At 38.8% G+C, this 24,078-nt stretch overlaps 1 protein-coding gene across 1 annotated transcript in view; it reads right to left on the reverse strand.

The window, feature by feature from the left end:
* Window positions 1–24,078, reverse strand: part of PRTG (protogenin) — a 73,531-nt gene that overhangs the window by 32,869 nt on the left and 16,584 nt on the right. The window contains 9 exon segments of the mRNA XM_066328072.1: window positions 1,485–1,673; window positions 2,566–2,871; window positions 3,901–4,065; window positions 7,954–8,201; window positions 8,807–8,966; window positions 9,536–9,694; window positions 10,816–10,953; window positions 11,242–11,375; window positions 12,375–12,519. Coding sequence (XP_066184169.1) covers window positions 1,485–1,673; window positions 2,566–2,871; window positions 3,901–4,065; window positions 7,954–8,201; window positions 8,807–8,966; window positions 9,536–9,694; window positions 10,816–10,953; window positions 11,242–11,375; window positions 12,375–12,519 — 1,644 coding nt within the window.

Consider the following 24,078-nt stretch of genomic DNA (forward strand, 5'->3'; position numbering starts at 1 on the left):
ATTATGTAGATGTGAAAAATATAAATTACAGCAATCAGAGTATATGGTATTTAGATACTGAGAATTATGATAAAGAATAAACACTCAACACATCACATGCATCATGACTGAATGGTTAACTCAAGCACATGAATTCTTCCTTCTTGAAATTCAATCAGCTGTGACCATATGAAAGTAATTTCCAAACTCACTTTTCTTTCATTTTCTCATCTGTCTACATGCTTACTGGAAACAAAATCCAACAAAACCACACAGATATATACATTTTAATGTAATTCTGTAAAACAGTATTTTCATCTGAGGAGTATTAGTGTACTGAGAAAATCCATATCATGCAGATCTCATTGTTAATAACTTTGCAGGTGTTTGAAATTACCGCTTTTTATTGCATAATAAGAAAAAGATTTATGCATTTCTGTCCTAGGACACCCAGACACCACATCCTTTCTGTGCTCTCAGAAGTGCTCTTTTGTCTCGCAGCCCTGTTAAACAGTCGGCCACTGCCAGATGCTCTGGCTAGAAATGGTCACAGATGGTCAGTTGTCCAGTTAACAGACCAGAATACTCTTCTCAAATCTCCCCTAAAATTGTATCTCAGCTGTATGCAGCAGATGAAAATATTTGAGCATGGTCAAGAAGGCATTTGACTTAGTTAAGACTGCAGGTCAACTTTGATAACTTAGTCAAGGTTAATTCTCTGCAATACCACCAAGTAAACTATCTCAACACAATTCAAACAGCGTCAAGTCCTGTATTACCTTTACTGATTATGTGATAGAAAGAAACTCTCAGTTCTGCATGTAAACAAAGTACCTTCCACCTGGGATGATCCCAACAAATCTGTACTAATACACATTGCAAGAGCTACAGGAGGAAACAGAGTTGGGCATTGAGCGGAAAGACTCCAGTGGCACTCAGCAAGCTCTGTGCCCTAATCTTTGTGCTCAGTCCTGCAAATATTTACTAGTACTCCTTAAAAATATTAACAGAATTATAACATGCACAAGAGCTACTTGCTTTTATGTTGAACAAGCAGTTCTTGTCGTGCAGTATACCTGTGACTAAGGCTACGAGCAAGACAGAAATGCACTTAAAATAGCAGAGAAAAATCTTTGGTGTTTTGTATTAATCTTTCACTGTTCCTAGATCAGGCATAAAAATCAAAAACATAAAAAACCTGCATATTAAAGTAAATATTAAAGAGACATTTCATTTTCTAGCACTAAGTTCCATATCTTGTGATAAGTAGTAGGGTGTCCTTCCAACTTATACAAGATTTACAAGATCTAGTTATCCAAGTGTTATATAACACATATTTATATGAAGACTACTCCCTCAGCAGCCTAACTCAAGTTTGCAAAGCTTATTGCTGAGAAAATAGGTCGCCAAACCTAACTCTGTTGCCTTACAGGCCTGTAACTGATTTAAGCTCGTTTGGAAGACAGTGACACCTTAGAGAGTTGAGAAATATTTTGTGCACTCACCCAAACCACTGACAGTATATTCCAGGTCACTGGCATCCAACAGAATGGGTCCATTCTCCTGCTGCCCCTCTTCCTTGTAGTAGAGTTTGTAGCCCTGGACAGCTGCAGTGTCCTCAGAGTCCTGCTGCCACTGCACTGTAATGGTTGTGCAGTTCATGGGCTCCAAACGCAGCTCAGGAGACTTTGGGGCTGGAGTTACAGAAATACATATAAATATCTCTCTATCTCTCTCTATATATATAAAACAGTCTTGTATTCTAGAAACAGCTATTTCTCAGGCAAAAATCTGGATGTCCATCAGTCCAAACTTCACTCTGGACTTTGACTCTAATTCATCTGTGTATTCATGTAATTATTTCTTTCTTATAATGTCTGACTCCCTATAAACTGAATTTAACAACTTAATTTAGAATGCAACAGAATAGAAACAGGCTTTAATTCTGCATCTTAAAAAATGAATAAATAAATAAATTTATAAGGTAGTTCTTTTTAAACAAAAATGAAAACATTCCAAAGACAATTACAAAGCAACTTCCTGTTTTAAAGTGAGCCAGAGGAAATATGATTAATGATACCATCTCAGTTCATCAAGTGTTAATAATTCACTGTAGTAGTCAATCAAATCCAAAGCAGAAGAATGTGGACTACAGCTAAGGAATAAAGTGAAAAATTCAAATCTGCATAGTTTTCAAGCTATCTGGGCAAAGTTGAATGTTCTTCTGCATGACATTACTAAATAATAATAAAATCCAAAGCTTGATTATAACAAATTAGACTTCACATATCAAGTCAATTTGCATATTAAAAAGATACATGCATTTTTATAATACAGACATAAGCTCAGATCCTATATTATTAGCACATTACACTGCTAATGTTTAGTGTTCTAGTTTGCAGAAATATATTTTACACTGATCAAAATGGTACAGAAAACTCTAGTTCATGTTTGTGAGCTGCTCAGATGTTTTGGCTTCTAGACTCATTTGCTTCTGTTCCACATAATTTGAAATGAAAAGAAAATTTAAAAATCCAACAAGCCCAGAAGCCACTGTTGTTCAGGGCTCAGTCTGTTCAGAATTACCTTTCACACTTGTAGCTTTGGGAGTTCTGTGCGAGGTCCACAAGGACGCCTCTCCCCAGCCAATCCTGGTTGCAGCAGTGATACGAACCAGGTAGACACTGTCAGGCCTCAGGCCCTCGAGGAGATATTCATCTGAGCTGCCTGGGAGCTCCAGCACCTGCACTTTGGTCTCTGTGCTCAGGCGGAAGGACAGGCGGTACAGGACCACCTGGCCTCTCCTGTATTTCGCAGGAATTGGCAGCCAGGATATGAGAATATCTGTAGGACTCCTGCTCGTCAAACTGATTTCAGGAGCTCTCAAGGGAACTAAAAAGGCAAAGACAAAGCTTTTGAGCTCGGGGAAAAGACAGAAAATTCTTGTCTGATGCCTCAGCCCATAATGAAATGTCAGCAACATAAGACTAAATAATCCAATCAGTTGCGTAGATTCTTGTTTAAGGATAATTTGACACTTCTCACACTTCTCACCTCCCACACGCACCGCAGCTTAAGCAAAATCTTTTCTCTAAGGCCCTCAACATTTTCTTCTCTTATTGCTGCCAGCAGTAATCAAAGGCAATCAGCATCTGGCTGGTCTGACACACTGCCTGCCAAGGTTAGATGCAGCAGCTCCAGACAACAACCGGCACAGTTGAACACTTGGTGCATGTTTTCTTCCACTTACCATGTAATGAGGGTTCTGACAAAAGAGACAGGCAGACAACTAGAAATGGCAATGTTCCATGCTGCCAAAGCTTAACCCTGTCAGAATTTATTAATCAGATCTAATGATCTACACTAAACAGTTTGTTGTTGCCATGATGTTCAGATTAATTAAATCATTGCACAGAAATTAGTCAGCAGGGTCTTTTACAAAATTCTGATTCTACTAAAAAAGGCATATAGACACAAAAAACCCCACAAAACAAAACAATAGGTTAATTTTTTTTTTCTGTACAGCAAATTAGTATTTCTAATCTTCCTACAAAATTTGCAAAAGATGTGGTAGGAGTGAAGTTAGAACCACATTTCAGATGTCCAACAGAGCATTATAGAGACTATATCCTAGGCTACTGTCAAAATCTCATAATGAAAGGAGTTCTTAAAGATCTGGAATATTTATTGACATGATTTAATTAAATGTCTCTCAACATAGAAAGAGACTGTGTAATACACAGTGTTGCTCTGCACAATGTTATTTTATTCTCATTCTTTTCATGAGTTGCTGTCTTGTACTGTGGTATCCAGAAGTCTCACTGGTATCAAAAGAAATTCAAAGCCCTCAAGATCTGTTACCACTGGATTGCACAGTTCGACCCAGTGCAGACAAAAACGTTAACCAAAATCATTCCTTACCATCTTCAAGGGTGTGCTGAGTCACATGATCTGACATCTGACTGGCTCCCAAAGGCATGTAAGCTACGATGTAGAAGGTGTAGTTGCTGGCTGGCTCCAAGTCATCGATAATGTAATGGGTTGTATCGTTTCCAATGACCACTTGGTACTCTTCGTTATTTAAACCTGGTATAAAACAAGGGTTAGACAAACAAAAATTCCTGAAAATCCTCAAACATCACAGTATCTTGGCTTTAAGTTCTTACAAAGGTAATTTCATGTTCTTCCCCAGCCTACCTCTATTTTTTCAGCCCTATTAAGTAAGAGCTCTTTTATGCACAGGAGTAACTGTGTCTTGCTGTAGTACAGGTTGTGGTGTTTCAGGATTTTCCTCAATAAGGGATGCTGAATGCAACTCTAAACCCTATTTAGCACTAGTCACAACAAACCGTGCCCAATGTACAGTAACACAAGGGGCAAGCTCTAATAGCCTTATCATTCATACAGCTTCTAAATCTATTTGTTTAGAGTCAGGGCTTCTTTTTCCAAACCTATTTACAGAGCCTTTCTATAGCAGACTGTGAGGAATGTGAGGGCTCCACTCCATCAAAAACAAAACAAACACCCTCATGCCCCCCAAAAGAAACAAACAAAAAGAATTTATTCAGCAAAAGGATCTCATTTTAGCCCTGCCACTTCTATTACATTTGATTGACACGTTTTCTTATTTTAATTTGGAGAAAGGCCAATAAGAACAGACCAGAATAATCTTCAAAAATGTTTGGGTCCTTAGCAAGTTGTCAAAAAAGAAAAAAAATAAAACAGGAAAAAAATTGTCAGCAATTCACACTAAAACATGCATAGCAATGCATGCAGCAGTCCTTGTCTTTGTTGGGCTTTATTCCTATAGAAGAAGGATATAAAGTGGAGCAAGTGTGGTGAAAGCTGCTGTGTTAAAGAACAATTCACACCAAGTGCATGTCAACTTAATCAAAACTCTCTAAGAGCCAGCTCCTCCTCTCCACAACTGAATTTATAAACAAAACGAAAGGCAAATTCCACCATTAAGTTTTCCCACATTTATGAATTAACTTGATAGCATTTTAATTAGACAAGATTACGAGCATCTCACAACAGACTAGTTAATGGCTTGTTAATTAGGAATTGCAAGGCACGATTTCTGACCTGCTAAACAAGATCCTTGAGCTCAAATTAAAAGGACTTGTTCTCTCATTGAATGGATTGCTAGGCCTCATGCAGAGGCCCTAATGAAACAGCCATAATAGAGAACAAGGCTTGCCTTCCACCACAATCAGTGTTCCCTTTGTGCCTTTTCTAAATCACTAACAAGGAATTAACACACTCCAACATGCATGCTCATCAGACCCTTATTCTTCTTGCTACTATGACCCCAATTTGAATGTAAAATATTCTGCTAAAAGAAACAAAAAACAAACACACAAAACCCACACCTGTTAGTTTTTTCAGCTAGCTTGATTAAAACACTAACTTTTTGTATAGAAGGAAGAGAACCTGAACTTGTGTTTGCAGCGAAACATTGGAATATGTGAGTTGTGAAATGTAACAATAAGTGATGGTATCTTTTGTATTCAAAGTACCTACCACATTGTGATGTCTACAAAAAAACCCTCTTTAAAACTGCATACAATTCATGCATTATCCACTTTTGCTTTCTGTTAAAAGTTTATTGCAAACATCAGTACAACTTAGGAGACTTGGCAAGCACTGTTTTCCTTTGGCAAAACTGTTCTTTACTCACACTTACAAAGGAGGCTCCTAACTAAAAAAAGAGACCAATATATACATAACTTTTTTGTTTATATATTTATGTTCATAAGAAGCTTCAAGCAAAGATAAAACCTCGTCAAGTCCGATGTAGCCAAGAGAATTTTTAACCGTCATTAGAGTCAGAACCAGGGTGTGAGGGTGGAATGGGGAAAGACAAGCTGAAAGGAATAATGAAAGCAATACATACATAATATTCACATTAATACATAATTACCTAGAATTTTTAGAGAGCAAATAAGATGTTGACAATGTCAACAGACTCCTATGAGCTGCCACAGTGTGAATCTCATCAAAAGATTTTCCTTAATATTTAATTTGAATTTTTTTAAATGTAGTTGTTTCTAAATTTACATTAGAGAGATGGTTGATGTACTAATTTTTCACAAAGGCATTTTCTAGACTTTCAGTAATGCCTCTGATAAAAGAGCAAAATCTCAGAAAGGTTTACAGGCTATCACTATCACCTAGAAAGCTATTATAGAGAAGTGCAGGCCATTAGCCCTTGAAACTCAACGTTTTTCTTTAAAATAAGACAAAAATGAGGTTTTGTCTTATTTTATAGAAAAGAAATCTGATGCAAACTTCTGATACTATGCAACCATGCTACAAATTTAAAAACACATGCAGATCACCTACATTTTGAATCTCACCACTGTAATTACTCCTGTTTACACAGCCCTCTCCACTCTCCTTGTGTGGATTTTTTTCACTAATGTGAAAGGATGCACAACAATATTATATTAAATAAAATAAATACCAAAAGACAGTCAGGAAATATGAAAAAATGGGTATTTGAGAAAGTAGGTTCAAATAACTCAGAGGTTTCTGTTTGGCTGCTTGCTTTTGTTTGAAGTTTGGGGTTTTTTTAAAATAGGACAAGCTATTATCTCTTTTCACAAAATATAACCTTTGGATAAGCAAGCAAATAAGGCAGGGACTGCAAAATGATTTTGCAAAAATCATATCCCAGAAGACACCTCCTTTCACTACTGCACAAGATTAATTCCTGCACAAATACAAACTTCCCTAAGGACACTTTCCCAGTTTTCTTTGAAGTTATCAGGCCTCTGCTCTTTACAATTATCCAGATAACTTATCCAGTGTGACTTTATTCATATTAGCTGTATGAGGGGGTTGTGAGCACAATACCTCAGTGACTGAAAGAGTAGGGGGTAATTTCCCACACCTCTTGTTCTCATTATCTTTTAAAACTCTTTCCTTCCTTCCTTCCTCCAGACAAAATTCTCCTGTGTCCTGAAATATCCCACTTGCAAAAGCAAATGTGGCTATTCCTGCATCAGTATTAGAGTAATTAAGCTGTCCTTCCTGTCCTCTGCTTAGCAGATGGCAGGCTGGTATTCCACACAGAGCTGAGCATCTGCAGTCCTGTCCTTGAATAAACCACTTACTGAATAGAAATGGAAACAGAAATCACTCTGAGAAAACAGGGCTGCAATGCAGCTTACTTGAAGCCATGCACCTAACAAGTTTTCAAGTCATTAAGCCATCACCTCCTGCTTTTGAAAAATGGCTGTTCCCTATGATCTTAAATTACCTTAACTCAAAGCAATTACATAATACTAAGGGATTTTTAAATGTCTAGTTGCTCATTTTTATTCCAGCTATCCATTCCATTCTGTACAGGAACCTGTGTATCATTTCAGAGACTGGATAAGCCACTCATGGCCACTCAGCATTTGAATAGACTTTTCTCATTACAGGATACCAAGGGGTGAAAAAAGAGTGGATTTTACCATTTGGCCAATATTCCTTTTAACAGAAGGTAGTGAAGACCAAGTGTCACCTATTCTACTCCAAAATATCTGAAAGCAAATAAAGTCACAAGAATTTGTGGAACTAGAAAAAAGAGCAGTCTGTGATGAGAAGTTCAGCTCTCCAGGATCCTGTTTTTCCCTGCCATGCACACTAAGGAGAGAGTAGGCAGAAATTCCTGCTGAGGACAGAGGGAAATCCAGTGAGCACCATGGAGGCCCCAGGTTCCAAAGTCCTCTCCTAACCTTAGAATCTGCTCACTGGAGCCATCAAACACAGATAAGTCAGAAGAACCCTGAGCCCCACAATTGAGATTATGTGGGAATAGCATTTTTCCCCAAGCTTGCCTGTTGATTACAGTATGCATTTATATGCTGGAATGCTCTGACACGGCCCTGAATATGAACCATTCAAATCTGACAGTCTGTGCAAGGACATTCAAGTTCTTGCCACATTCAAACCATTAGATGGCATTTAAGTCAAACTGCTTACCTTCTGCTTTCATGTAATGCACAGAGTATGCAATCACTTTGTCTGAGTTATACAGAGGCCTCTCCCAGGCCAGCAGGATTGCTGAGCTGGACATGGTCTCAGCGTGGACGTTGTAAGGTGCACTGGGCCTGTCTTCTGACATAACCACAGTGAGTCTGGCCCTGGAGAGAACCGAGCCCTGGCTGTTCTCAGCCATGCACTGGTAAATGGCATCGTCTTCAGGAATGATCTGGTTAATCACCAATTTACTGCACCCAAAAGGAAGAAAAAGGTGGAAAAAAAAGCTCATATCTTGGACAAACTTAGCTCCACATTCCCAACAAGTTATGTTTGTCTCTGCTTCCTAAGTTTACTACAATTGACTTTCATGCCACAAATTCTTCTATTACAAATGGATGCTCAGCAGTGAAATTTAGCACCCTGAAGCATTCTGCAAAACCTGCCATGTTTCTGTTTGTGCCTGCAAAGCCAGGCACAGTGGAAACAAAACTGTACATCTATTCCCTCCCTGCAAAAAGCAGACCCTCAAGCTTGTGATTCCTTAACCAACTGTTTAATATAAACTGCTCGCTCAACAGAAGTAGTAGCAAGATTCTGCTACTCTGTAAATCTAAAGTAACTCTGTGGTGAAACTCTTCAGTTCAGTCCTGCCCACCCTCCCCGCCAGGTAAGGCACTTACCATATAAGCTTTTCTAACTTTAGCTATTGATTAATGTATATCCATCACTACATTTAATGTCCCATTTCAGGTTGAATTAAGTTCCATCTTGACTGTCTATGGCTAGCTACTGTAATGTCATCTTTTGGTAGCACATCACTAGCACAGCTCTCCTACAGCAATTGCATTCTTACCTGTTGTACATTTTTATTCTACCATTGGAGTGTATTCTCCTTCCATTTTTTAACCACGAAATTTTGGGGGCAGGATTTCCTTCTGCCTGACAGGCAAAACGAGCAGTACCAGCTCTAGGCCTCGTTAAGCTTTCTGGCCATTCCACAAATGAAGGTGGAGCTGCAGATAAGTTACAAGGGGAAAAAATAGTTAAAAAATCAAGCCTCTACAAATGCAAGGACAGTCAAAACAGTAATAATACTTAGTTTTCTAAATAAATCCTCTCTCCTCAGATACACACAAGCAGAAGGCACATTCTTTGTAAACAAAGCACATTTGTTTAAAGATACACTATCTGCACAGACAGTATTTTTGTTCATGCCTTTATGAATACAAACAAATCAAACTCCACACTATGACAAACTGTTCTCTCATAGATACACGTTACATATTTCTACTGGGTTACAGGGTCCTTTTCTATTTTGAAAGCCTGTCTTCCCAGAGCAAACATTGCACCTGGGTATCTCCAAGTGCTAGTTCACAACTCAAATCTTGAGTATCTGACACTCCTCATCTAAGTCAACAGAGAGAAGAAGGCAGCCACAGCTCTCTGATCTGCTCAATCTCTGCAGTCTCCCTACAGCCCTTGGCACTGGATGTTTGAGGCAAAACGTCAGCCCAGCACATTGCAGAGCTCCAAAGGACAGACACAAGATGTTCAAGCAGACTGGAGATGGGCGAGGGCTCACCCAGCACAGTGAGAGTTGCCATGGCCACAGTGAAGTTGCGAGTGCCAGGAATGGTGGCCCGGCAGACGTACACTCCTGCGTGCTGCACCTTCACATCAGAGATCATCAGGTTCCCATTCCCAAGGACTCGGGTGTTGAAGACGTCGATGGACTTATGGTCTGTTGGAGAGAACAGCAGAAGTGGGTTACATGGCTCTTCATCAAAATAACTTACCTAAATTGGGTTGTCTACACAGTAATGGCTTAAAGTACAAAAGTCAAAAAATGCAGAGGAAATCACGGCTGAGCTTTCAGAGGTTTCCATTTTGCATTTACTTTGCTCTTCACCAACTACCTGACCATTCAGATGGTTAGGCCTCACTACTTCTTAAGTGATTTATGTCTGGAACTCACCATCTCAGCTAGAAGTTAACCTCCCATGTGCCCAGCACTATGATTCAGTTGATCACTACCAACACCCACATCCTTACAAACAGTGATCAACCATCTCCTGAATTATGCTGCAGATGAAACTAGTATATTTGATTACCATGTATTTTCTCCTATTTTCACAGCAAATGCTCTACAGCTATTATATGAACTTTTTTTCCTATTTGCTCGTCTATAAGAGCCACTGAATCAACCAGGAAAGATACATTTATTTCTTACACTTTTAGAAATAGAGGAAAAATTTTCATGGTTTGCTTCTACACATACAGTCCTCTACATGTTGGTACATTTAGGTACATGTTGGAATGGAAACAGAAAGCAGTTTTCATGAAAAAGATGTGATGTAGTGCTCAGTGTTATTATTCTTACTGTATTCCTTCTTCTCCCCTTCTAGGCTGACTGTCCTGGGTTTATCTATACCTATTCATAGTCCAAATGGCCCATCAGCAGAAGGTGCAATTCTCACAGGGCTTCTAAGATGAAGAGTGGAAGGAATTCTTACAGGTCTGTTTGATGATGCAGCCACCCCAACGTGCCCCACCATCGATTTTTCTCCAGTCACGGATCCCTGGAGGTCACCACCCTGCCTGTCCCTGTGCCCACCTGTGCCCAGGACACTGCTGGACCGACAGCAGAAGCAGAGAGTCCAAAGCTTCAGAAAACCTTGGGGCTTCTTGGCAGCACTACTGAGGCATGGAACTGAAAGTGTTTCACTCATCCTACCTTCACCTACTAATCATTACCTACTCCACAGAGCCTCAGAACAGAAACCTAATTGCTCAAATCCTTTTTTTCCAGTTTTACTTCCTCTCCACAGGCTGAAGGTCGCATGCTGTAATTTTAAGACCTACCTAACCGGCTCCATGAGATGATTGGCTTTGGATTCCCTGTGGCTACACACTCCAGGATGACAGTTTGATGAAGAGATGCTGTAATGTTTTGAGGACCAGCTATTATAGACGGCTTGTGAAAAGGCTTCAAGTCTGAGGCTTTGCAGAGATTAAAAAAAATGATAAAAGTGAGCATAGTTGAACAAAAACTCAATTAAATATGAAATAAAACAATTTTTTTAGGGACACTGAAAGTTACATTTACATCAAAGCCTTATTTCAATAATTGGGTAAACTTAAATTGAACAATATTTTAGCACAAAATAAAAGCAAGCAAAATTATTTGGACGAGTGGTTCACCTACACATTTTCAAGGCTTTTAAGTGTTTTTGCTAAACTGTAAGAAATAATATGGTGCCACTGAAAAAAATCTCTCATGGCAAATACCTGGAATAACACTCAGCACTGCCTCGGTGCTTTTACGTCTATTGGCTGCAGTTGTGGCAACACATCGGTAATTGCCAGCATCCTTCTGCTCAACACCATAGATCTGAAGCACTCCTGTAGGCAGAGCAGTTATCCTGCCACAGAAACAAAAAATTAGAAATGTAGATAAACATTCAGCCAGCGAACACCATGGTGGAATTAACTCCTTGATTTACAAACAGTCATTGCTTCACTGACCTGGGAGCAGCAGGCTGGAGACTCAAAAACATTCCCAATACATGACTCACCTTCCTGCCTTTCTGAACTACAGGCAAAATTCCCCCCAGCACCACGATGAGAGCAGAGGAATTTACTTTCAACCAGCAGATCTTTCTCACCCTCAGAATCAACCATCCCAGCCTTCTTTAGTCTGCTACTACATTCATACTGTTCAGGTTGGCTGATTTTTTACAGCACTTTCTGACATATGGGCATAACTGGTGTACACTTACCAGAAATCCACCTATAGTTTCAATTTTTAGTTTCTCCATTTTCCTTCCTTTGCATGGGGGTATCTTAGACACTTTAAAATGGAGTTAAAGGTCAAAATGCACAGGAGTCAGTTCAATGAACACAAACTGGACATGGAAAAGAATCTGCTAGAGAGCAGACAGTATTCTTCAAGATAATCAGCTAATGAGAAGACCCCTTGTACAGAATTTCCTTGGTTTAAAGTGTTTTAACTCAACTTTCTGTATATATCATTTTTATTGTCCCTCTAAATAAAAACAAATTCAGCATCAATTCTCCAGTGAAAGCAATCCCGCTAGTTCAAGCCACCCCCAGAGCCAAAGTTCACCCATTCCATTCCCCACTGCAATGCCTGTTCCTGAGGATGACTTGCACACAAAATTCACCAATAAGAATTCAAAGATCAGTGATTACTGTGCAGACAATAGCGGGTGACTCTGATCTGCATTCATAACACTTATTTAAAATTCATTAGCAACATACCTATGACCAGCTATTTCAACAGCTGACATGGAATCTTTTGAATGTAATGACACTGCAAGTATTCAGATTTTCTCCTTGTGGGCAGCATCAAAATGACAGCAAAGAATAAAATACATTCTAAAATGTGTAACCCCACATACCTGTCCATGACTAAAGGCAAAGTTGTTCTGTTCACTTCCCATGTCACAGTGGCAGGAGGGTTTGCTGTAATTTTACAGGCAAATCGAGCTACACCACCTTCTTGGACTTCAGTTGAAAGTGGCTGGACTTCAAATGCAGAAATGGCTAAAAACAGGAGAACATCAATTTTAAGGGACTGAAGTGAGAAAAAAATTCCTGGTTAAATCAAACTCTAGTTCATAGATCAACTTGTAAAAATACCCAGAAATACTTCACATAGTCTTTTTATTTCTGTATGCAAAGAAAGAAGGATCTGACTGCCTTGTCAACTTAGCTCAATAGAATGCTTTCACTGGTTGAAGGTTTACTTAAAATAACTTTGCTTTAACTTAATTCAGTAAAAAAATGTTTCAATGAAAATAAATACAACACGTTTAAATAAATTAACCATACAAATTGACTGGCATGCAGCTGAAAACCATATCAATTATTAGACGAACAAAGTTCAAGTCAATTCAACTAGTTTGGGACAGCCTTAAAAAAACTGACTGCAATAATAAATTTTCAAAACGACTTTTGGTTCCTGACTCGCTTTAATAAAAGAAAGCATTTGCAGAGTTGTACAAGTTCATGTGTGGTAAGAAAAAGAAACCAAAATCAAACAAAGATCTCAAAATAACCTTAAGGAGGTGAGAACACTTTTATCACAACAGTCTGAGCAGTCACCAAGCTGACATCTGATGCACAGAGCATCAATGTCATTTTGAGCATCTACAACTTGAGGAGTCCACAATATTGAGCCAACTGAAGCAGTAGATCAATAGATACTCTGCAGCTAATAGCTAAGGAATTGATCAGTTGTTGGATTTCCTTGCTCAAAAATAGGGGAAAGTAATACAAAACCTGCTAATTAATTGCTTATTTACTACTACTTACTTACAACTAACAGAACAATTCTTTAGAAGCAACTTCTTTTGGATAACTCAACACAAATAATTTCACACACGTTTCCACCCTTTGTAACTGCAGAGTGAACAACCTCTGTAAACTTTATGGTTCTTTTTTATTTTTTTTAAAAAAATCAGATTCCACTTAAATTTCTACTCCCATATAAATTATAGAGAAACATGATTGCAATAGATAAACCAACAGTAAAAAGTTACCCATCTCTTAATATTCTAGTTTTGTGTTCAAATGATTTCTCTATTTTACTTGTTTATTAATGGAAATGGCTTTTCATCCTGAAAAATGCCATGGAGACAGCACTGGTGCACAACAGGCACTGTACTGAGTGCTCCCTCTCCCTGTCATTTTAATGGTACAGCACAGCACTGGGAGATGCATACTGGGGTGTGAAGGAAATATGAACTCACCTGGTTGCTTCCCCCCCATGCACAAATTAACTTCTAGCATAGGCCTGACTACACAACAGAAAGATTCCTATTATTCACATGCTTATTTCACTTTGCAGGTGTGAATAAATGCCCTTTTTTGGCACTGCATTCCGGTACCTGCAGCAGCACTTCAGGAATGAGTGTTCCTAATCACACCAGCAGTCCAAGTGCTGCAGCTTCGTGAACAGACCTCCCAAGGACTGTGGATGACTAGACCACAGACCCACCTTGTACACAAAACCACCTGAAGGCAGGTGGAGCCACATGATGCAAACACTGTGGCCACTGTAAACGGGGTCTGGCACCTCCAGGGTGGCTCAGACAGCCCCCACACGGGGAGCAGAGATGTAACCCATTGTTGCAGCCAAACCTGGGCTTTTGGCAGCAGCCCCAGACACTCTGAGGCTGTTCCCTCCCCACTCTCACTGCAGACAGAACTATCCTCTCTCACCAACACAACTAGGTTTTGCTTTTTACTTTCTTTAACCTTTCAGCAGTACCAGGTTCAAGAACACATAAAAAACCCCACAACATTAATAATATAACAGAACTCTCACATTTAAAGCCTGTTGGGGGACACACAAAAGCAGTTCTTGCCTTAAACAGATTTTCTGATTGCAAAGGAATCAGAAGTAAAAAGGAGACTTAGTTTTTTGACTACTTGCAAAAGCTCAGCTTCACAAAACAGACTCAGTACAAGGCAAATAACCTGGACAGAGTTTAGATGTGGGAACAACCTGCTCTTTCTAAATTTGCTTTGTGCTGGATTTGATGATATCCAGCTCTCCTGTAGTCTTCCACCACAAAATAGAGAGGTGGTAAAAAAGAAGAAACAGAAACAAAAGGAATCCAAACTTGTCTTATTTCCCTCTCTTCTTCTTAGTTCTAATTTCTCCCTAGACAAATTTGTGCTCACCTGGAGTCAGAATTATATTTCCCTAGTGCAATTCTTAACAGATTTTCTTTCTTAACAGAAAATACAGTGCTTTGTATTCTTCATTTATTTACTGAAAGTATGATGCAGCAAACTAGACAAGTCTGCTCACATTTCAGAATAGGAATATTACTCTAGGAAGGTAATAAAGGTATAAATTATATGAACTATCCAAACCAATGCAATGTGAGTTTCAGAGCCATCCTGTAGCACAGCAGCACCACAGCCAGTGGCATGAGAAAGGATCATTACAGCAAGGCAGAAAGGTAATCATACAGCCTTATTAAACAAAGCTCTTTCACAGCTTTAAAATTTTCATCTCCACTGGAACTATAAAATTGCATCCAGAATTTTCTTATATTGGCACATTTACCTAAAGAGATGCAGTGAGACAAAAGAAACTATTTAAGTTTTCCTTTATGTATATAAAAAGAATTATTTACTTCCATGCACTTGGTACATTAGAATTATAGATTAAAGACAGAAGTGAGACTCTCAAGAACTACAAAGCAAAATGAGGACAATTAGTATTTCACACACCACAAAATGCCATCACAACAGCAGGCAAGAACAGGTTCAGCTACACTGTACAGGAAGTCCAGTGCAAGTTGTTAATTGAAGCTCATATGCAAAGAATATTCTTCCACCTGAGCAGGAACAACGTATTTCCCCTGAAAATTCATCTTTAAAGACAGCAAAAGTCACAACTAGGAAGAACTGCATGAAATCTTAAAAAAAACTTATTAATGCTACTAAATGTAGTTTTTAGAAACAAAAAATCCCCACTTACCTCTTACCTAAGTTTATACATTGTTTAGCAGTTTAGCTCAATACCTGCTCCGTCTGTATCAATCTTTATGCACGTGTCTGGGGGGTTTTTTTTAATTCTGACTTTTTTTGTTCCAGTAAAATCTGTTTTTACAAGTCTATTGCTGTCTCATGAAATCTGACCTCTTTGTAACAGGCTTGTTTTCCTGGCAAGCACTGATTCCAACTCAGAACCCCAAGAAAAAGTCATTAAAGCAGTGCTGTTAAGAGGCCAGAGCTCTATAAAATGGATAAGAAACAAAGTCTCAAGAGACATACTCTGCTCCCAAAAACAACCTCGCAATGCAATAAATGTAAGTGCCTTTTTATTTGAGTTTTCCCCCCTCTTCTCCAGTCTGTTTAATCATTTTGTTCCCAGATTTATAGCCAAAAGAAAATGATTAATGCTGCTCTGAGAAGCTGATGCTCCCACCCTTTTAAACTTGCAGGATACCGAACACTGCTTACAGAAGCAGAAGACAATAACTAGAAACTGTATTTACTGATCTAAATTCCTGAAATTTATGTGATAGGTGCATGTGTTTGTGCGGTTACTTCTGAGAATGAGGACCTTCACTGGGCAGAGCTGTGTGATTTATGCCATCTCTGCACAGAGGGAAATCAGACTTCAGTTCTGGTACGAATTCCTTCATTTACCATTGAGGCAAATATCCTCAGGTTCAAAACCCAAATGATTGCTTTCTGCACATGCTAATGAAGTATTAGAGAACTGCTGCTGATGTATATGGATTGAATGCTATCCTGCATCACATAAAAACTTTGTGTACCTAAGCAGGTTTACACATTTAACTATTAAGGTATAAATAAGTCAAACTTAAGAAGCTCATGCATCACCCCTTTTGTTTGTCTGTATGCAGCAGCAGTCCTTCACCAATTTTAATTATGACAAAAAACACCAAACAAGCAAAAAAGAAACACAAAACACACCCACTTCATTCACTCCTGAAATGAAGTCCTGAAGCTTGCTGCAGCACAAATCCAGCGACCTGTTGTTCCCTTACACACTGCACTTTCTACTTACACACTTCATGTCATTATGAACTCATTTTCTGAAGCAAAGGAAATTTCAACAACTTTCACGTTGATTACGGTTTCATCACAGCTGACTCTAGCCCAGGACCAGACTACAACTGTGAAATAAAAAAACCTGTAAGAATGAAAGATAAACCCAAAACAGAAAGTGCAGCACAGTTTTCAACAAACCAGAATGCACCAAATACTGAGAAACTGTGCTGCACAGGATGGCGATGCTTAAGTGTTTCTCAAGAGATAATGGCCACTCAGAGAGATGAACTGCTCAGGTGGAAAGAACAAAAGTGCATAATGCTGTTTGTACAAGGCATCTGTTAATGCTATTGAGAATTTCACAATAGCCCTAACCCTTCAAGTGAAAACAAGAATCTTACAATTTTTTTTAACTCTCTGGTGAAGAGATTTCATTTGCGAAAAATAATCTTGTGTGTTAAAGAGAAGCTATGGCTTTTTCCAAATAAATAGATTTCAGGGAAGCACAAGACAACTCTTGTCTTCTTGATCCAGTTTTTGTGATGCACTCTCTCTGAATCAGTGTTGAAAAATCATGTGTATTATATTTTTACACCAAAGCTAATTTGCACATATTTTCTTGGAGCTTTTGCAGTTTCTCAGTTCTTGTAGGAATGAGGCTTAAAAGAGATTATGAAAGGAGATCTGCCATGCCCTTTGGCTATATAAACACACATTTCCAATGATTTGCTGCTCAAATGGCACACTTTGGTCTGGATCTGGATTTGGAATAAACTTTATATGAGTATATACTTACAGATCCAGACACTTGGCAAGACTGCAGACACACAGCTCTTCTCATTTCTGAACAAGGATGTGGAGTACACAGAGCTGGGGCTGTATCAAGTGATACAACGGGTGAATCTTCCCTGCATTTCCCAAGAGACACCAGTAAAAATTAAGATTTTTGGAGTCCAAGTTCTGCTTATTACATACAGTTTGGAGATGAATGACACACAAATACAGCAATATGGGTAAAGATTTTCATAACTGTAAGTAAAAAGAGATTACTGTGAAAGGGCATCCTGTATGTGCTACCACAAGCAAAGTGATTTCTTACACTCACTCTTAAAACTTTCATCAAGTGTTGTTCAACCTAGAAGTACTATTTTTAAAATGTGAGGCATAAAAATGAGAGATTTCAAGAGAAAAAGAACCTGAACTGTATGGAAAGATTAAAAGAGCTGGGATCTGATTAGCCCTGGGAAATGAATCTCAAGAGAGAAGTGATAATCTTACTGATTAATGAGAGCCATTGCTCTCTGTTTTCTCTAATACTTCTTTGTATATTTGTAAGACCAGCAAAAGCAAGAAGAGGTTTTAGCTCCAGCATGGGAAGTTCAGGTGAGGTTGCTGAATGGAAATGTATTGGCACGGAGCAGGCAAATAAGAGAGGCAACTCTATCTGCAAAGACTTTACCTCACTCATTGTCTGCACAGGCATCTCCCTCCGCTAATGGCCATTATTTAAGGCAAACAACTGAGCTGAGATGGAGCTGAGTTCCATCTCTGAGAGGAAGTGATATCATCCAGAACACATTTGGCCCTTTCAGGCACAAAGGAAAAGTGTCAGTTCATTCTGACTGTTATAAAAGACTGTAATTCAAACAACATACTGGTAATGGCATTCTGATAAATTACCAGAGGTTTAACTCTTCTGATAAATGGCAAAGTGTGGCTTTTTCACTAAAGTCAGCTGCTATTTTAAATTTCTGCCAGAATGGTTGGAAAAATAAGCTTAAGTAAAATACACTTTTTCTATAACCTTGCATTTTAGAGATATTCTCAAATTGCATGGTTAAGTGCTATTTTGGCTAAAACTTTAGTTTCATATACTTAGTTTTAATTAATAACCAGACCACACTGGAAGCCTGATACTTAAATTTAATTGGAACAAAATTAGTTGCTTTTCCCCCCAAAAAATCAGATGCAGCACTAAATAAATAAAGAATCAGATAAATTATACAGGCTGCTGACATCACTGCCCACATGTTAAGAACTCAGTGAAAATTCTGGAGAATACTATATCAGGTGCTTAACTTATGAGAATTTTCAAATTGAATTTTTCTTTCTCTGTATTAATAATCCCTGGCAGTAAATGTTAAATTTACTGTAAATGGCAGTAAACACGTTGCTAAGCTAATGAGTTGGGCTAGCCCAACAAAAAGCAACTGATAGCAATAAAACAACTAAACAACTGTTCTCTCCTTCTCCCAAAATTCTAAAACCAGTGAGGGGACCATAGTGTTCACAGGCCTTTTCTCAGCTATAACTTAAGGCTCTCAGGATGCTTCTTCTTCTCACTTGTATGCTGAGAGACACCTGTAGGAGGGAAGAAGGGAGTAGAACAATGACTCATCCTGTTCCAACCCCTGTGTAGCTGCAGGAGAGGACAGCAGAATACTGCACGTTATCATTATGTAAAGCACAAGGAAGTCTTGATGACAGATTGAATCTCCAACACCAGGACCCACAGATTTTAATGTCCTTGAACTGACCCAGGCCCAACCATACCTTCAGTGCCTTTCCAACTCCAGCTGCCTTTCTTTACACTTCAAACAAGCTTTTCCAGACAATTTCACTTCCAAAGGTAGCATACATTTTAAAGGATTAACGAACCAGTTCACCACAGTTTTAAAATCCATACACGCGTGTGTGTGTGTGTGTAGCATAACTGCAATAGTTAGAAAAAACCAGAGTCTTTAAGCTATCTCACTTCACCTCACTGATGGGAAGTGAGGTGGGAAAAGCTTTTTTTTTTTTTTTTTGGGAAAAGCTTTGCTAGAGTAGCTTGTACCCACTAATCCCAAATTAAACTAAATCCTTTTAATGTGCAACAAGGAGATTGCTGCTATTAATCCCTGGATTTTAATGAGGTACTAACACTAAACTGTTAGACATGACTTTAAAATCAGTATGCACTCAAATTGCCTGGAAATGTGGTCATCCAGCTAAAGGGAATTCATTTTACCTTTCTGTTTTATTTCCCAGCTTCCTATTTTAGCTTTAATTCCTGCCTTTCCTTTGTTCTTTCGAGCAGCTTACTACAAACTCACTCTTAGAAAGAAGGCAGGATAGACCTAAGACATGACAGAAACACATTGGTTTGCCATTACTATGACATGTAATTTCTCAATATGAAAAAGAAAATAACTTTCCAGGGAAATCTAGAGGTTGCACATAGAAAGTTTGGGGAGAAATGACACTCAATTCAGATATTATGTAACAGAAGAGAAATATTTGAAGGAAGAAATTAAAAAAATGTAGAGACCAAATCAAAAAGCAGCCTTGAATTACTGATATCAAATCTGAGGAAGAAAATCCTTCCCTTTAGTATGAACACTGTAGCAGCAGTTTTAAGGCTGATGGTTCAGAACTGCATCGAAAAAGGAGTCCAGACTCAAACTATTACTTTACAATTAAATAATAAGGAGGGTAAATGAGACTGAAAGTGCCACATTGATTTGACACTATCAATAATTGATATGGGAAGCCCAGTAATCTCTCTATCCCACAAGTGTTTTAACCATTTGCCATTTAGAATCTCCTTACAGCTTTTTAACATTTTAGAGAAGGTGGATCAGAATTACAGTTTGTACAGAATACAATGATATTCTACAGCAATCGCTGTGATGCTTTGGAAAACCTTGCAGAGAGGGAAATTATGGAACTGCATTTTTATGAGCTGCTACCTTAGCCCTACAATTTGGGTTCCTGAAAACACAAACCTAAACAACCATAAAAATAGCAAAAAGAAAGAAAAAGGTCCACATGTTGCAAAAAGCTATATTAGAAATTAGAAAAACAATATTAGAAACCCCACTTCTACAGTGTGAAAGACACAAGCACAGAATATGAGGCAGGTTTGGCCATGAAAATTCACATTCTGAAAATTGACATTCCCTTTAGACAAAACTGATCCTTCACACCATGTGCTCCTCACGTTTCAGTTCACAGAACAGTACTGTTGTATCTAAGGAGGAAATTTCTCTGAGGCATTAGCCTGCAAAACCCTCTCAAAAATCACATTCTGAGTTTTGGAGGGACCAGAAAATGCTTGGCACATAGGGGTAATTACAGAAAGCTTTCACTGATAAATACCAAGAAGATCCCAGATGAGGTGGTGAGTGAGGATTTGGGCCATCTGCCCTTTCTGCTATTCTCAATTCACTACTTCTGCTCTGGACAAATCTTCTCCTGACTGCTCAGCTAAAAGCTGAGCTCCTTTCCACAGCTTACTGCAGTTTGCCTCCAGCATAGCACCAGACAATTTGGGAAACTGCTCTGCTAAAACTTACAGTCATCTTATTGCAAAAACAATTACTCCAAGCCTACCACATACTAACTTCCACACTAAACTAATCAATGAGAGAGAAATGCAATAGAGAAAGTAATGGAAAAAGTAAGAAACAAAGGTATGGTCTCACTTTTCCTTTCCTCTCACATTCTTGCCAACTTGCGCAGATTTCTAAGAAGTGCAATGTTTAGAGCCAATGAATTCCAAACTAAAATGCAGATCACCAGGAATTACTCTCCAATCTCTGATAAGAAGTGAGAAAAGACATCATTAACCTCATACACAAAACTTATACTTGTAAAATACAAAGCAAAACTGATTCTTTGTGCATTAAAATCTTTATATAGGGATGTCCAATGTGTCTGCTTTAAAAAACCAAAACTCTAAAAATTGCCCATTCACAAACTACCCACTACTTTTCTGGTACTGAAGAATGCTATAATCTCAAGGCAATGAAATGGAGAAGCAAAGAGGTCAACAGCCTGAGCACCCTCGAACAAAAGTTCCCTTGGAGATGTCAGCTGCAATCTCATTTGTTTCCTCTAACACTTTCAGGTCCCCCTGCTCCTTTCTTTAAAGCTCCTAATTCAGTGGCTGACAAATGATCATTTTAAAAGTCCCTGTACAGGAATAACCAAGTATGAATTTGTTCACTGAAGATCGTTCAGCTCTCCATCATTTGGGCTGGGACTAGGTTCTATAAAAGTGCCTATGGCCACACACAGGCAGGTTTCACCACCAGCTTCTCAAAGCTGAGACCAGTCTGAAGTTTCACATAAAGTATTTTCTCTTCCTGAAATCTTGGAAGTCAGCTAGGCTCTCCCGGACCAGGTTTTTAGGGAAATGTACTTATTTATCCTTTCTTTGCTACACTATATCCTTATTCCTTCATTCTTACAGCAACCTCAGAAAGCAGGAAAATATCTTGTCTTCTCCGCTGTCCTGGTTTCAGCTTGAAACCACAATATCCACATACAGAACTGATGTTTTGTGAGCAAGTTTCTGATCTATGCCAGAGCAGAAAAATCAAGAGGAGAGGATTCAAGTGGATGCATCTTGAAGACAGCTCACAAGAAAGGAGGAAAACCATGAAAAGAAAAAATATCTCAATACCATCATAATACCTCAGGAATCTTTCTGATACCGATCAATTTTTTCAAGGATAAAAGCAATCATTTCTTCTCAGGATATATATTGTACTATAAGAAATAGTACTATTGTACTATAAGAAATAGTACTATAAGAAATATAAGAAAGAAGCTCTTTTCTTTTGCTAAAATTTTAGGCAGCACTAAATTTTGGAAAGTGTTAACCTTATCAACAGAAAGAGTTCATAATTAGCGTGTCCACTCTGTTATGTTATGGAAAAAAATCTCAAAGCAGTTGAAGAAAACTGCCTCCTCAGAAGTGGAAAATCACTCATCAAAAGTTCTCTTCAATGCAGAAACACATGCAGGAATAGAAAGGCACGATTTGACAGGGTGACCATTAGAGAATGTTCCCTCCTCACTTCTTCAAACCATTGGAACAGACACAGAGCCTGTTCTCCATAACATATTAACATAATTGTGACAATAAATGGGATCCTGAGCAGCAGCAATGTGCCAGAGAAAATAACAGGAGGATCCTCAGTGACACAGCACCAACCCGTGAATGCCTCATTTTACAGTTTGTTCTCCTGCCCATCAGGTGCTCTTAGAGCCACACTGAGATGAGAATTTAATACTGCAATGCAAGGGCATGCATCAGAATTCTCAGTCTGTGAGGGAAGAAAGTACGGGGTGATAGACCCAGGTCTTTCTATTTTACTTTGGTAGAAGCAGTTATTGATCCTGTAAAAATGCCACTCCTGCAGCTACATGCAAGCTACTCACAGGAGTACACATATTGCCTTACTACACCGGAATCATTTAATAAGAGGCAACAAATATACCACTACCATCCCAATAAAAGCAGACAAACATATCACCTCAGGAGTTATCACTAACACTGTTTCAAAGGAATTAAAAGCTTGAGGCTTTGAAATGTGTGGCTCTATATACTCAACAGTTTATTGATGGTGTGACTGACATTCCTTACCAAACCATGTAAACAAGCATGAGAGATTTGATCTTTTCACTTCTGAAGGCATCCCAGCTGGGGTTTTCCCTTCTCAGTCTATCTATCATCCAGGCAACAGTGTGTGGCCACAGAAGGCACAATAAATGCTAATGCACTTATCAAGGAATTCTCCTCTGCTCTTCTGCAGACAAGAAACATAGGAAATAGGAGAGAAAAGGCACACAGTAAGCCACATTAACCAGCTTCAAAGCTGTTCTACTTGTGTGGCTGCATGCATTCAGGGGAAAGAACACACCACTTTCTCCCTTGCAAGGACTGATTTCCTTCAGCAGTTTGCCCAGTGATTGCCTTCTAGTATCTATGCTTAATCCCACAGATGCCTTTCTTTGGAGTTGCTGCCATTCTGTGAAGAATTAGTTCTGCTTAATAGCCCAACTGTTGCACGGGGAACATCCAGCACAGTTTTGCACTTTACAACATGAAGACAAGGATCAGAACACAAGCCGGATTTTGCAACAAAAGACGTGTCCCTTCACAACTAACCTAATAGGGCAGCCAAAAAGAAAAGCAAAAGGAAAAAAAACCCCCACAAAATCAAACAAAACCAAAATAAGCACATAAGCACACAAATCAAAATTGACCATGAAATATTTAAAGATTGACTGCTATGATTCTAAAGTTACTCAAAGAACAAGAAGAATGTAATAATTGCCCAGCGCAACACAGAAAAGACAATTTTAGCACTTTGCAACAAAAGTCTGCAGCACTGGAAGCATAAATCTGCCCCATTCTGACCAATGAATTTCACTACAGATGCTAGCAGAAGGGTAAGACCTCTATTTATCGATCTTGTATCTCTAAAAATAAATAAATGCTATTCCTGGCTAAAATAAAACTAGACCTCAAGCAGAATGCAAAACCCACTCTTCACCTCACCCTGCCTAGCTCATCAATCAGAGGAAGCACCAGAGAGCACATCCCAGGCCAGGAGTGGGGCCCCACACATTCCTGTGCTGCACCACCCACCCTGCGCCTCCCCTCACATCTGGGGAAGGCAGAGGAAGGGGTTTCCTTTCATACAGTGGCAAACTGACACCATCCCCATATGAATGAGTGTAAGTTGATATGGTGGTGCTGTTAAGTCTCCGGACTCTCAGAAATGCTAT

The sequence above is a fragment of the Sylvia atricapilla genome, chromosome 13, assembly GCF_009819655.1.
Source record: "Sylvia atricapilla isolate bSylAtr1 chromosome 13, bSylAtr1.pri, whole genome shotgun sequence".
In the NCBI taxonomy this organism is placed as follows: Eukaryota; Metazoa; Chordata; class Aves; order Passeriformes; family Sylviidae; genus Sylvia; species Sylvia atricapilla.